The 16,143-nt window shown below is 44.0% G+C and overlaps 1 protein-coding gene across 1 annotated transcript in view; it reads left to right on the top strand.

Moving 5' to 3' along the window:
* The window catches only part of LOC119867461, a 47,135-nt gene that overhangs the window by 9,727 nt on the left and 21,265 nt on the right, over positions 1-16,143 (top strand). The window contains exon 3 of the mRNA XM_038583951.1: positions 15,719-15,811. Within this exon, the coding sequence (XP_038439879.1) occupies positions 15,773-15,811 (39 nt within the window). The 5' untranslated portion in view covers positions 15,719-15,772. The remainder of the gene's footprint in view (positions 1-15,718; positions 15,812-16,143) is intronic.

Raw genomic sequence — 16,143 nt, 5'->3', positions numbered from 1 at the left:
CTAATGGTGCTTCTGTTTTCCATGAGAAAAGTAATAAGATATGAAGCAAATATTAAGAAATGTTAAGATTGGATAGAGCCGGTTGGGTGGGTGTTCATTAGATGATTATCCTTTTCCGTACGCTCACAAGATTTCATAATTCAGTAAAGAAGGTTAATGGGAAGTAAGGAGTACAGACAGTGGGCGAAAGCTCATTAGAGCAGTTTTGTCCTGAAGAAGAACAAAGAACCTGCTAGCAGCTGGAGGGACATGAGCACAGAGGGCTATTTTTTAAAGTGGGTCATTTGAGGCATATTTAGACACTGACTGAAATAACTTTGTGGACAGAGAAACTGACCACACACTAGAGAAACAAGCTAATTGTAGGAACAAAGGCCTTAGAAACACAAGAGGCAGTAGAATCTGGGTTTGGAGAGAGCAGGGGCTGTCACAGGACTGTCATAGGATTGAGCCCGGTGGGAATGGAAGTTGTGTTGGTGTAGATGAGGGCCTGGCCTCTCTGAGAACTTTTGTTTCCGAATAACGTACAGGATTGGGTTCAGATGAGGAGTTGGGAGAGGCATTAATGTTAGAGAAGAAAAGGGGAAGCTATGAGGTCAACATCCTGGAAATCAAGAAAACAAACTTACTGGAATCTCCATGCTGCACTCAATGACCAGCCAAGGCTTGTGCTCACCTTCCTAAAAAGAACTCCATCCACTTGACAGTGGGATCATCTCCAGCAAAGTTTAGCAGCTCATCCCTAGTGCAGAGAGGGCGATTGGGTCCCACCAGGAGATGGTTGCCAGTCAACAGGAGAAGAGAGAAGCAGGAGAGCTGAGGTTGTTAGCCAGGAAGTGACTTTCAGGGTGGTCATACAATGTAAGTTATCTAAAAGGACATGGGGACAAAGGTAAAGATGGTGTCAATGGAGAACAAGATGAGGTCAAGGAACCATTGCCCTGGGAGCCTGGAAAAGATGAACCAGAAAAAGTCATGAGGCAGGGTAGATTCAGGAGGTACAGAGGCCCAAGATGTGCCCATGACAATGGGACCTGAGCTGGAGAAGTCAATGGTTGTGGCAGGAAGGAAGGACAGATGGGTCATGGGAGACCAGCCTCTTTCATGTGTGATGCATGTAGATGGAGAAGCCCCCAAGAGGAATCTTTAGTGAATGAGGCAGTGTGACACAGGAAATTCAGGAGACAGCAGCCATGAACAAAAGGGCACTGCTTTGTTCATTTTACAGTTTGAAAATGTGGTCCAAAAAGAATATGCTTCTATGAAGCAACTCCCAAACTAACAAGCAGAGGGACCCAGAAGGGTTGGACTCCAAACTCCATATCCTTTCTCCTGTAACCAATCTTCTTATACAAGTTTCAACACAGTAAACTTGAACAACTAAACAATGGAATTTGATGCTAACCTTCCAGTACCTTCTCTAGACGGCTCTGGTCATCACAACCCTTAACCAATGTGACTAATCAGGAATGTTTGGGGAGTGTTTTCAACATACACAAGCCCAGGCTGCCCCGACACCTAGTGATCGGCCTCCAGGGGATGTTTGCAGACATGTGGTTTTGTGAAAGCTCCCAAGATGAGTCTGACACCCAGGTACTTAACAACCATTCACCTCGGGTTATTGTCAGTACAAAAAGCTCACCTGTCTTCACAGCATGAGTGGTCCCGACAATCCTGAGAAAGAAATGATCCAAGAGAACAAAGACTTAAGTGCCCAGTTGTGTTTCTCTATTTCTGTGGTTCTTGCTCTGAGTACCCTACACCACAACTCATTCCGGACTAAGCTGTATTAACAGATATGTTTTCCTGTTCAGAATCTCATGTGATCACAGAACATTCTTGGTAGTTGCTTATCTTGCTTAAAGATTCGCTGAAATATCAACCTTCATCAACAGATTTCTATAAAATTTTTTGCTTATCTGTAATACCTTCTGTAAAATGTTGTCAAGTTTATTACTTTAGAGACTGCCAATCTTAAGGGGATTTCTCATCCATCTGTCTATCTGTCTCTGTCTCTGTCTCTCTCACACACACACATACACACGCACACGCACGAACACACACATGCAACTTTTCTTTTCTGCTAAGATCGGATTTTCCAGGTTTGTGCATGAATGGAAGGGATAGGAACTGAGAACATTCCCCCACTGCGTTGCTCAAAAACCATTTTGACCAGTTTACTTCCCTTCTACCTAACTTCCCAGCTCAACCAGCACAGACATGATTATTTAATTACGCCAGTATGAGAGCTACAATATTTATTTCACCTTTCCCTACCCGCAGGAGATGATGTCACTCCTGCTCACCCCAGGAAAACATGTCAGGCTCCTGGGGCAGGTGAGGAATTGGCATGTAGATACCTCGTTCCTAAAAAAATTGTGCCACACCTTCCAACTTCCACCAAATTAAATAATGGTATGCTGAGCAGGCTGGATTGTCTTCTATTTCATTCCCTCGAGCCTTGTACAGTGCATGTTCCATGAATCATCCAAATGTGGGAACTGCATCGGTGAAGGCACAAACATCTGAGGCTCAGGCGCTCCCAGTGAAGTGTCTTGCAATGTGTCATTCATGTAATGGTAGAAGGGGTGGATGGGATTCAGATGGCACCACTCGGGGCATCGGAGGCTGGATCCTCCCCATCTCCACTCCTGGATCAGGATTTGAGAAGTTTGCCTATAAAGCACTAGTAGTAAATATTTAGGCTCTGTGTAAATACACAGTCTCCACTGCAATTCCAATACATAAACTAATTGTGTTTCACTAACACTGGATTTACAAAAGCAGGAGGAGAGCCACATTGCCCCCCACCTCCTCCGGGTGGTTGTTGGGACCTGCTCTCGACCATGCGTGCTCAAACTTGAGAGTGTCTCAAAATCATTGGGAGGACTTATTAAAATCAACCAGGTGCCCAAGAACTCCTGAGTTTCAGATTCAGTAGGTCTTGAGTGAGGCCCACGACTTGATAGTTTCAGTCTGTCTCCAGGTGATGATAGTCAGGCTTAGGGGCTCAGGGGAATGTGAACAAATACACCAGCCTGCCCATTACCTTCTGAAAGCAAATCAGAATTAATATAAAATATCGCCATTCTTATGCCTGAGTTCCCATCATTTTCTTTTCCTTGCAGTCTTTATTCAGCAATTTTGTTTTCTAGAACCTGAGCTCTTCAGACAGGGACAGGACTTTATCTTGGTATTCACAGTGCCTGGCACGGTGGCTTCTGTTACCAGGTGCTCAAAATGTTTGCTTGTAGAATGAAAATAAAATGAATGACTGTACTGCTGTGTTAGGTTATTTCCAACAATCTTAAAATGTGATAAAAATACTAAGGATTTGGGTAAATTGCTCTGACTCAGAGAATGACAGTACCTGGTGTGGGAAAATAATTTGTATTGAACAAGGAGCTCATTTTTTCCAGTTCACACATTTAAGGAAAATCTACATTTTGAAGACAGTCCTGAGTTTTGTCCAAGTCACATGATATGGAGCCTGCCCTGAGTTAGATGCTCCATAAGAAGCAGCCCTTGCCTGTCAAGATATTGTTCCTCAGGGACTAGGGATAGAAGGAGGTGCAGGCTCCAGGTCTCAGAAAAGGCAGTATCAACCTAGGCAATAAATGATCTTATAGTTAAAGGATTGGGATCAGGCTGACTGAACATGTTGAGAAATAGCTCGAACAGAGGATGGCTGCCCGGGTCGATTCCCCCCTCGGGGTAAATAGCCAGGTGTCCGGCGAGGACCAAGCTACTTACAAATCTCAGGGCTCTGGCGGGACCATAAAGGCATCAGAGCTCTGCGGTTGCCTTTATTTAGAAAAATGGGTGGGAAATTAAAATGTCCTCCAAACGATTTGAATTTCAAAAAAGGGAACCTCATTGAGTTTCAAAGCATGACCTTTCTCCCCCCCCCCCCCCCGCCCCACTCACCCCAATTCTGAGAAAGCCCGAGCACAGCCGCAGCGTGAAAAGACCGCTTGCTGTCCGAGGTACACACGCATCGCGGCTTTCCTGCGTCCAGATGTTAATTCGAACTGACAAAGCACTCTCGGCACTTTAATTTTATTTCATAACGAAAAGGCAAACTTAACTTCTAAGCATTTTTATTCCAAGTGTAATGGCTCCCACTCTGAGGTCGGCAAGCAGATGGAGTTGAAGACGAGAATGTATAATTGCAGATTATGAAACTGCAAAATTAATATTACTTTGTTCATGTCAAGAGAAGATGGGAGAGCCAGAAGGGATTTTCAAGATCATTGACCTCCAGCCTCATCACCCGTGAGGACCGTGAGGCTGGAGTGACGGCTGTCCTTCCCGCCACAGAGGACCTCCGCCACTGCTTCCCCCCACGTGCGTGGCCGCACCCCGACGCCAAAGCACAAGCGAGCTTGGCCACCGTAGCTGCCGGGCCACCAGGCTAATTTCGTCCACCAGTTTGGGAAATTTGACAATTTACTTTGACCTGCTAACCCAGGATCAAACAAAATCCCTAATAGAATTAATCAAGAATGACTCAACCTCGCCATGTGGAGTACAAATGAGGATTGGATTGGGCCGTATAGGACACACCCCCAAATACAGGGGGGCTGAAACCCCAGAGGTGCCCGGGGCAAGGAGAGCTGGAAGGCCACCTGACATGACTTCACACACACCTGCTGCCTCCTGTGTCCTGCTCCCCGTAGCTCTGCCATCCAGAGGGCTTCCCAGTCTTCACGCTCCTACACGGCTAACCGCACCCCAGAAAGTGTAGCCAGGAGGGAAGAGAGGGGAGACGGAGGAGGAAGCACACGTTCTCTCCCATGTGGCCATGCCATCTACACCATGGGCAAGGGGTGAGTCCACAGTATCCAACCATAGGCAGGGGGGGGAGTCCACGGTATCCACACCATGGGCAGGGCGTGAGTCCATGGTATCTACACCATGGGCAGGGGCGTGAGTCCACAGTATCCACACCATAGACAGGGGGTAGTCCACGGTCTCCACACCATGGGCAGGGGGGGAGTCCACGGTATCCACATCATGGGCAGGGGCCTGAGTCCACGGTATCTGCACCATAGGCATGGTTCTCCCCTGGGCTATGCTCCACAGGCTTGGTCCCCTCAACTCGCTAGAAACTAAAAGGTTAAGGTCTCTGCCCACCCAACCCATCCAGTGTTTCCTGGTGGAGCAGGAGCAGAAGACATCAATGAGAAAACATCTCCTAGTGGGAGACAAAGGGCAGTCCCAAGTTCTGACCAGTGTCTACATCCTCCGGAAGAGCCTCTGCACAGGCACAGCGTGGCCTCTGGGTCATTGCGAAGGCCTCTGGGCGCCCGCGAAGGACTGTGGCCTCCACTGTCTTCCTCGCCTGGCTCGGCCTGCTCAGCGGGCCTGCGGGTCCCTCAGCCTGTGCGGCATATGCACACCTCAGCGGGCGGGGGGTGGGGGCCGCCAAGCACATCCGTATGCAGGCTCCCTGGTGGCTTCTTTGGCAACGCAACATCCTCAAAAACTCAGCAGTGACGGCCATTGCAGCCTTAAAATTCAGCATTTTATATTTCTTCACCTCTGTGCTCTGCCAAATTTCAAGTTAATGGTGACTGTGTGGAGAGTGTCTGGAACAATAGTCTTGATGGGAAGGAAGTTTCCTTCTTCGATGTCCCATTCTCTGACAGGACAAATCTCGTAGGAGGAACGTGAGAACAATTGTTGCTTCTGTCATCCTGCCTCCTGCCCCTCTGTGTCACCGCACTGCCTCTTGTTACCCTTTCAGTTTGGGGTCCAGTTTAGATCTATCACCCTTACTGAGTCCCAAGAGGACACTTACTCAACTCACTTGACTCTGTGGAAGCGAGTTTGTTCCTTGAGAGAGCACAGGACTTAGCAGAGCTGTGTTCCTCCCATTTTTGCTTAACATCTGGCTGCCTTCAGTTTTAATTCCCTCTTGTGTGGCGAGTAGCAGCCAGGATGCACCAACGTTCTGAATTTTCTGACCATGTCCCTAACCGTTGGTGACAGTAAGTCTTCTCCCTCCCAAGCTATTGCAGATGACCATGTTGACACGGAGCAAGAATCGCTGGCTTCCCAGCCACCGAGATCTGTCTGTGCCACCCACAGCCAGAATGTTTCCTCTAAGCCAACGACATCCATTCTAGGTTCTAACAAGGCAAGGTTGTATCTCCAGGTATGGAATTCTACTCTCCAGATTGCGGTGTGGGAGAGAGCACCCCATGTTTTGATGGTGTAAGCACAGTTTAGTTCTTTCTCACAAACCATCTGAACTGTGGTCTCTGCTCCACTAGGGTCATTAGGCTCCTTCTTCTGGTCGCTCTGCCGTGCTTTGGTGACTGTCTTGCCTTCATGATCCAACCTTTCTTACCATCATGTTCACCACTAAGGTGGCAGAAGGAGGCACAACTGTTAAGCACAACTGGGAGATTTCACACAGCTTTTCTGCTCAATCCCATTATTCAGAATTTAATCTCGAGAATAAACTTGCTCTTCATGTATGGCTTGGTGCCCAGACAAAACTCCGGGTTTTTATTGCTATGGAAGGAGGGGAAGTCAGTATTGTGGAAAATGAGCAGTCTCTGCCGCACTATGGAATCTGTTTAAGGTTAGGCATAAATATCTAGAAAACAACCTATAATTAGTGTATAGATGTCATTGCAGCATAATTATACTGTCTACCTCCAAATCTCCCCTATCTAGAATATTGGTGATTTTGCCAAGAAGGAAATTGTGAGAAATTCCTTATCTGAAACTGAAATCAGGGTGTCCTGATCCTTTACTACCATTTGAGCTTCCCTTTATTCCCAAACAATGAGCACCTACTCTTCCTGTGCCACAAAGGATGTTGAGTGACAAAATCTTTAGGTAACTGTTCAAAGTTCATATTTTGGATGCATACAATACCACTTATTTTTATTTTCAATGGACATAATTCTCATTGTTAGAATGGTCTTTTTATAAAATATTGAGCTTGTTTTCTATTGTCCTCTGTGGCATCAGTCTTCTCGAGTATGCTAATTTCATGATCAGTGCCCTATTATTCCAGTGTCTGAAATCTGTTTGTGTGTTTTGCTGGCTCATGCATATGGTGGATTGTTCTTTTCCTGATTCTTAAGTTTAGATTGTTGAGTCTGTGCTCAGTGGGGCTTTATCTGTTTAAATCCTGAGCATCCTGAATTAAAATATGTCCCTTCGGGATCCCTGGGTGGCTCAGCAGTTTGGCGCCTGCCTTTGGCCCAGGGTGCGATCCTGGAGACCCGGGATCAAATCCCACGTCGGGCTTCCGGTGCATGGAGCCTGCTTCTCCCTCTGCCTGTGTCTCTGCCTCTTTCTCTCTCTCTCCCTGTGTGACTATCATAAATAAATAAAAAATTAAAAAAATATAATTCAAACTTATTAAAAAAATAAAAATAAAATAAAATAAAATAAAATAAAATAAAATAAAATAAAATAAAATATGTCCCTTGGAGAGAGTGTTGCGCATCCTAGTCTCCTAGACTGGGACTCCTTTGTTGTTGTTAAGTGCTTCCTTTGGAGATCCCAAATATTGTAACATCAGGCAAAATCTTCATGAAATAAATCTCATGATTGTAATTGTTAAGGAAGGGAAGAGTTTTTCCCACCATGAACCCAAGAGGAAACAGCTTTATTATCTCTTTGCTGGTCAATGGGTGTTTTACACACCCTTTCACTGAGGATGTGGCCAATCAATAGGGCTGGCCTTCAGGGTTGGGTGGAGGAGCAATTTTGTCTCATCATCCTGCATGTCCCAACACCTTATTTTCTGTGACCATTACAATTTGAGCCCCTTGATCATTGGTTACCAAGATAAGCATGCCCCACATGTCCTCTCCTCCATTTCATAAAACACAACCCAGTGAGATTCTATTCTCTTTATTTTCAGTGCTTATGAGTCTTCTCACTTTCTTGATAGCTCAGGTGTGCATTTTATTTATTTTTTTCTTTAAATTCAGTTAGCCAACATATAGTATATCATTAGTTTCAGATGTAGAGTTTAGTAATTCATGAGTTGCATGTAACACCCAGTGCTCATCCCATCACATGCCCTCCTTAGTGCCCATGACCCAGTTACCCCATTCCCGCCCACCCCCCCCCCCCCCCCCCCCCCCCCCCCCCGCCAACCCCCTCTCCTCTCAGTTTGTTTCCTATAATTAAGAGTCCCTGACTCTGGGAAACAAACAAAGGGTTCCAGAAGGGAAGGAGGGGGAATGGGGTAACTGGGTGACGGCATTAAGGAGGGCACTTGATGGGATGAGCACTGGGTATTATACTGTATGTTGGCAAATCAAATTTAATAAAATATTTTTAAAAATTAAGAGTCTCTCATGGTTTGTCTCCCTCTCTGATTTCTTCCCATTTAGCTTTCTCTCCCTTCCCCTACGATCCTCTGCGCTGTTTCTTGTATTCCACTATGAGTGAACTTTATTTTTATCCAGCTTTTTCAGGTGTTCTGTAGAGGGAAGGGCTTTAGATTATCTACTAGACCTTGTTTTCATAAAAAGAAGTCAACTCCTCACTTTAATTATGTAGAAGCAAACTAAGTTACATACTTTAACCTAATAAATTGTAATGAAAGGAACAGACTGAAAAGAAAATATTTGCAACATTTGTTATAGACAAAGACTTAGTATACTTGTGTATCTGGGGACATTTGGTTATTTTAGCTGGATCCCAGATGCCCCGAGGTAAACAGTAGCTCTAAATGCCCCCATCCCTAGTTACTCACTTCATCTCTGAAGCCTGGCAAAGTCTTGCACCCTAAGGATGGGATTGGCACTACTGTTTTCCTACCATAGAGAAGACAGTTTCTCTGTTAACTTCCAAGAGTATTCCTGACCATTGGTGGCAGCAGTGTGACTTTCTAATATGATGTACCAATGATGATAACTGGGTAAGTTGGAGCCCAAGGAAGTCAGAAAGCAGGCAGTGAAGGCAGCTCATTAGCTGGGATTATTGGTATGTGGGTCTCCCAAAAGTAATGGGGACTGGAATCTTTGTAGTGACCTGATTCCTGGCAATCAGTTAGTGGTGACTGAACTCTCATCGTTGATTGATTGAGCCCCTAAAGCTAAGGTGACTTTATATTTTCAAGACATGGATGATCTGGGTGATGCTAAATATGTAGAGTCCTTAAGAAAAAGAAAATCCCAAATAAATGATGAATAAATAATAATTCAGAAAAGGAATAATAAAATAGATACCAATCATAAAAACTAATTTTGCAAAAAATTAAAAAATAAAGTAACAACAAGATACTGTTTTTATCTTGCCAAATTAACAAAGAAGATCAAATGTAAAGTTTGCCCTCTTATTTGTCTGACTGGTCGGAATGTACATTTGTATAAACTTTACGAAGGCAAATACTTAGGAAGAGCTTTTAAAATGGATATACCATTTCATTCTAAATTAATTTAAAGAAATAATGAGAGACTTACAAAAGCTGAGGACGGAGATTGTCACTGTGGCACTCTTATACACAATAAAGAAACACAAGTATCTCACAATAGAATAATCAAATAGGTTTTATTCCATCCATTACATAGCTATGATGGCGTCATCTGAGTCTCACGTTCTTCTCAAAGCCTTTTTCAAGATATGGAAAACTGTTTATAACATTCTTGTGAAAATTGCTTATAGCAGAATTATGACACACATGAAAAACATAGGTTACAGATAGCATATAAAGTGCACAGTCTGATTTTTATATATTTACATATGTGTGCATGAAAACAACTGGGAACATTTACGCGAGTGATCACCACTTTCTCCAAGGTGAAATTCTCTATTTTCTAAAATTTTCACAGTAAACATAGGTTATCTTTATGTTCATTGAAAAGGACAATAAAAGTCATTGTTATGATTATATGGTCTTTATCAGCTGGGTTTCTGTGGCTCTAGAGTTTTTACTCCCTTTTTCCCTGATGCACACATCTGGAGAGATGCTCAAGGGGAGGGCAGCCAGCACCCAGGAGGGTCCTTGGAGGCCATGTTGGCTCTGGGTTTGGAGGAGCCCCACTTCTGGTTGGGGCGTTCCCTGATCTGTTCTCATTCTTGTTTTGTTTGTTATGCTTTTCTTTTCCTTTGTTTGGAAGCATCTCTTTCAGAGTTGTTCTGCTAGTTAACAATTCCATCACTCTTCATGTTGAGTTTCCTGTATATATTAGGTTAAACCAGATGAAAGTGACAATATTTAACAATTTTTCACTTCCATAGAAAGCACTTTCTTTTCTTTCTTTCTTTTTTTAGATTTTATTTATTTATTTGACAGAGAGAGAGAGAGAGAGAGAGAGAGAGAACACAAGCAGGGAGGGCAGCAGGCAGAGAGAGAAGGAGAGGCAGGCTCCATCCCTCCCTGCTCAGCAGGGGCCCATGTGGAGCTCAATCCCAGGACTCCGGGATCATGACCTGAGCTAAAGGCAGACGCTTAACCTATTGAGCCACTCTGGTGTCCCCATAGAAAGCATTTTCAACTGTTCTAATCCACCTCAGTTATATCGGTTTCCCTTTTAGTGGAAAAATCTTTTTCCTGACTGATTAGAAATTCTTGTTAACTGGCTGCCCTATGCAGGTGATGGTGCTGGGCAGAGCTATACAGGCTCTGAGTAATGCTTTCACATGAGCACAGATTGGTTGAATTTTACTTAAATGTTTTTATTTTTTTTAACTTTTTTTTTCAGTAATCTCTACACCCAACTGGTCTCAAACTCATGACCTTGAAATCAAGAGCCACATGCTCTTCTGACTGAGCTAGCCAGGCACCCCTCAAATGTTTTTTGTTTTTTGTTTTTTTCTTCTTTTTAGAGAGGGAGGACAGGGAGAAATGGGGGAGTGGGGGGGATGAGAATCTTTTTAAAGATTTATTTATTTATTTTTATTTGTGATAGAGAGAGAGAAAGAGGCAGAGACACAGGAGGAGGGAGAACCAGGCTCCATGCCGGGAGCCTGACATGGGACTCGATCCCGGGACTCCAGGATCACGCCCTGGGCCAAAGGCAGACGCCAAACCGCTGAGCCACCCGGGGATCCCTTTTTTTTTTTTTTTTTTAAAGATTTATTTATTTATGGGAATGAGAATCTTAAACACACTCCATGTCCAGCATAGAGCCTGATGTGGGGCTCAATCTGACAACCCTAAGATCATGACCTGAGCTGAAATCAAGAGTTAGAGGATTAATCTACTGAATCACCCAGGCATGCCACCCCTTAAATGTTTTAGAATAATACTTTCCCACTAATCTAAACCACCAATTTAGAAGGTCCAACTGGAGTAATGACAATGAAATAGGCTTCATTTACATAAGAAGGAACAGTTTTATCTGGCCTTTAATTTAGAACAATACACCTAAAAAGAAAAAGCAGAGAAAACTTTCACAATATTTTATAAGTTGATTAGATTTGCAAGGTATTTTGAAATATGTTTTAATTCAAATGTTAAAAGCTACAGATGACTGGAAATAACATAGAAACAGAAAATCCTATTTTAAAATACGTATTTCATATTGGAGTAGAAGCAATATGCATCTCAAATCATTCCTGGAGTTTGCAAAGTGGAAAATAAAATATAATCTAGAGACAAAAGCAAAGCGTGTTAGCTGTTCTTGGACAATGATTAGCAGATGGGCCAGAAAAAGTACTACTTAATATAATCTCCATCCTTTTTATACTGTCATACTACCTTTAACCTTGGTTTAAGAAATGCCATTCTCTGGGCACAAAGTGATGATACAAAGCATTCTTCCTGAAGGTAGCTGGGATGGTCAAGTCTGAAAGTCACAAGGAGAGTTTAAGAGTCTTCAGTTCAAAGGATGAGAAGAGGGTAGGGGAAGAGCAGAGTGTAGAATGAGTCCTGGGGCTTAAAATTCTGGGGACACAGTGAGGGGTGGGAAATGGGGGGTGAGGGGTGAGGGGAGAAACCAGCAATGGATGGAGGGGTGTCCAATGAGACAGGAGGAAAACTGAGATTGCTTAGTGTGCTGGAAGCCTGGTGAAGGAAGCAGGTCCAGGAAGAGAGAGCAATCAGCTCTACCGATTCTGCCAAGAGGTCAGCTAAATGAGAATTGCCTGCTGGGTTTGACCTTGTGTGTAGCTGGGAGTAGCTATTGGGAGTGGAGGGGCAAGAGTCTGAGTGGAGGTGAGAGAAGAAACAGAAGAGTGTAGAGTTATTTTTGAAGTTTTCCTGCAAAAGGTGGTGGTCATGGCTGGAATCCTAACGTTTAAGACAAAATGAACAGTACAAACAGGCTCACTTGATTCAATATTTAAAATATAAATGCAACTAACAAGCTGTTAAGGAATAGATGCTCTATCCTCCTACCTTGAAAAAAAGATATTGTTGATGCAAGCTGTTACCATTAGAAGAAAGCATATCTAGGATCTCTCTGAAGATTTTCCTACAAGCATGTGAACCTAAAATTTTCTCTGTATGTATCTCAAAAGTTATCATTACAATTATCTCCAAAGTTAAAAAGTGATGCTTTTGTTAACAACCTGGAAGACCAAGTTTGAATTTGCTATGAGAACTCCTCTAAGCTCTGATTCCAATCTGGGAGAAAGGGGGTATCTATATAAATTGCAGGACCCATTGCAAATGAAAATATAGGGCCCCATGCTCAAAAATGATGAAGAATTTTGAGATGTTGACAGCAGAGCATTAAATCAAGTGTGGAGACAGTGTGAGGCTGGGCCCATGTGAATGGGGGTTGCACAGCCCCTTCCAGCAGGGGGTCTGGGCTTGTGTGGTTGCACCTCCTACTGGCACTCTGGTCCCACCCACATGTGGGGCAGAATGGGAGGATGTGAGGTGGTGGGCCTGGTCGCTGTCAGCAAACATCAGAAGTGGAGTCAGACTTTTCATTCCGCGCTCTCGCCTCCTTCAAGCCTGATGGGTCCATCTAAAATTTCACCCCCTCTCCCCATACATCTAGTTCTGTTTCTATGTTCTATCTGGCTCCTTCATCCCCAGGGCACATATCTTCTTATCACAAACTATGTATTTTACTTTTTTTTTAATTTACTTTTATTAGTAAATGAATACTTTCACTAGAAAGTAAGCTCTCATAAGGACAGGAGTTTTTCTCTGTTTTGTCCTGAAAATGGTGCCTCACCCATATTTCGTGCTCAGTAATATTCGGTTGTGGGTGGACGGGTAAAGTAGGACTGCACAAATCAGCCTTGATATGAGAGCTCACTGGAAAAATCCCCAACTGCCGAATATCTCATCGCCTCTTGAGTGTGAGTCTTAAATCCCACCAGCGGAATGCGGCTCCTTCCTCTCTCTGCGGTCCCCTTTAAAATGCAAACATTGCAAGGGCCGAACATTATTTAACACTCAGGTTATGTCAACATTTTACTGCTTTTGGCTCCAGATGGTAGAAGGACTCATGACGAAGCAAGCAGTGGTGAAAATGTCGTCTTGAAAGTAGAAAAGTGAAAAAAGAAAAAGTGAGAGGGTGACAGAGCAGGAGAATATGCAATGTTTTAAGGCTGATTTCACAAAAGAAGTCATCACGCCCCACGGTGTGGTTTGAACTCTTGATTCTCAGGTAGTTCTTACTCTGATTGTTAAAGAGGAGAGTGGTTGTCTCTAAGAGGGTGCGCTCTGGGGAACCTGAGGTTCGTGGGCTGTCTAGAGGGACCAGGGTGCCTGCAGAATGAAGGATGAGGGCTGGAGGCGGGCGGCAGTGGGAAAGAAGATTACCACGAAGGGAAAAATGCTTAAATGCTTGGCGCCAGAATGGAGGAGATAGGGTGAGAAGACTTGGGCTGCCTCCATTTTGACCTTAGACTTCCCAGTTGGGTTCTCCTGTCCCGTTGGTGTCTCCGCTCAGGTGGAAGACCCGGAGGGCAAAGGATCCCCTGATGGCAGCAGAAACTATCCCTCAGACCACGAGGAGAGCCGTCCAGAGCCTGCACCATCCCTCAGACAGACCATGAGGACGGCCCCCAGCCAGCAAGACTTGCCTGTGGGTGACTCCAAGATAATGATGGATTGACCTTCACGGCCCACCTGCATGCACCCACCCACTTTTGCCCCATATTTTCCTTACATAAACCTGCAGGTATTTTCAGCACTTGGGAGACAGTCTTTGAGACATTAGTCTGGTGTCTTTCAGGGGTTGGCCTCTCTGAAATAAATTTCTTTCTTATTTTACTGCCACTCATTTCTTCACCTTTGGATTTTGTCAGCAGCAAGTGGCCAGACCTGGTCTGTTTGGGAGCCCCGGAGACAGGTGCTCTTGCACTCCTTGCGCCCCAGCTACCACAGAAGAGGGCCTCAATACAGGTCTTTTCACTTCCCCCAGGCTCCTGGGCTCCAGGCCCGATCACCGTAATCTAATTAGGAAGCACAGACTTTGGATCTCATTTCAGGTTTATGGATAAAAATCAGCCTCCTGTCAATTCATCTTTCTTCTGGGGTCTGTTTATCAAGCTTCAGAAATAGAGGGGAAAGCCGGATGAAGAGCTCCTTGCTGGGTAGCCACATTCTGTGGTCTGTCAGACATTTATGATCCACCAGAGTAAGTTTCATGGAACTGAACTTACCATGTGTCTTTATCTTTTTGAATTCTAAACCAAGATTATGTCTGACTTAGGGGTCTTCTCATCGCCACCTGCCAGGAGAAGATAGAAGAGTAAAATAGTTGGAAAAAGGAAAAGAGAAAATAATATAAGTTCATCTGATCCAATCCTACACTCACCTGTCCTCTGAGTATGAGTCAATCATATACTTGACAGTCGTGATTTTGGAACTAGGGATTCCCTACACTGTGATGAAAGCCTCAGTGTTTCATCTCCTGCTCTGGATTCCTCTCTGTGGTTTAGGGACGTGGCTGTAGTTCAATCTTGATACAAAGTGGAAAGAGAGGCATACCATGGAGTTATCATTTCTATCTTTGAGAATGAAACATATTAAAATAAACCCCCAAAATTGTCATTGCCTGGAAATGATCGTAAGATTTCCCCTTTTCCCCTTAAATATTTAAGGTCACATAATTAAACAATCTTGCCATGCATCACATGTCAGTCTTCCATATCGTCTATTGTCATAACATTGGAAAGAGATGCTTCAGCAGACCGGACCAGCCGCTACTGGGGAAATGTCCTAAAGGCAGACTAAGGAGTTGTAAATGAGAGTTGTAACACTTGCTAAAGGGCCCATCTGCATTTGCACCACCATTGGAAGAGAAATAACAAAGTTCCAACAAAGTGTAATTATCAGTAAAGGAGCATAATAGCCTACCCCAGGTTGGGAGGATGGGAGATTTTGCCCAAGGAACAGAACAGTAGTACTTCACGTTGACAAATGATATTGATTATTGTGCCATTTTTCTTCAAAGATAACTTCTGTCATGTGTTCATTGTTGCTGTTGTAGTTCATAGGCAACCAGATCAAGGGGAGTCAGATGCAGAGCTGATGGAGCGATCACATGAAATCCTGGACTCAGAGTGAAGGGGACTTGAAGGGTATTTTCCTCTGCAAGAGGATGATGTATGTTTTGTGCGGCGGTGTGGGAGTGGGAAGGTGTAAGTGAATATTTGTGACCAAGAGACTCCACTGAGAGCTAGTATTTTTATTGCCAACTATTGGCTCCTTTGCACTGTGAGAGTCCTCCCCCATCTGACTTTGTGAGGCTGTAGGATAGAGGCTACATCTGAGCAGAAGCTTTAAGAGCCACTGAGTGTTTGCCTCACCTTCCTTATTTTCTTTCAGCAATGACCATGTTCTGTCCCAAGAGGGGCCGGCTCCTCTGGTTTTGATCCTGGAATGAAGATACATGAAGCTGACCCACCAATGACACTGACCGTGAGCGAGAAATAAACCAGAGACATGGGTCATTTCTGCAGCAAAATAGACTAAAAACTGATGGCTAGATTCTATAATCAACTCTGTGTAGTTGATTATTCACAGAAGGAGAGGGAAGCCTGTGAAGCATCAGGTCAATATGGTCAAAGGTTTACATCAATTAAAGTTTAAAAAATCTGAGAGATGAAAGGTTAGCAGCATGTAAACACAACATCCAGATTACAGACTGAAATTTGGGCTGAGTTAAAGTTGTTGCCTGCCTTCCTATTGTTTGACTGTAATCAGATGTTATAAGAATTTGTAATGGTTTTGAATTTCGGGGTATCATAGTA

The sequence above is a fragment of the Canis lupus genome, chromosome 34 (assembly GCF_011100685.1).
Source record: "Canis lupus familiaris isolate Mischka breed German Shepherd chromosome 34, alternate assembly UU_Cfam_GSD_1.0, whole genome shotgun sequence".
NCBI classification, from domain to species: Eukaryota; Metazoa; Chordata; class Mammalia; order Carnivora; family Canidae; genus Canis; species Canis lupus.
The sequence above is the reverse complement of the archived record's forward strand: the minus strand, read 5'-3'. Positions and strand labels throughout refer to the sequence as shown.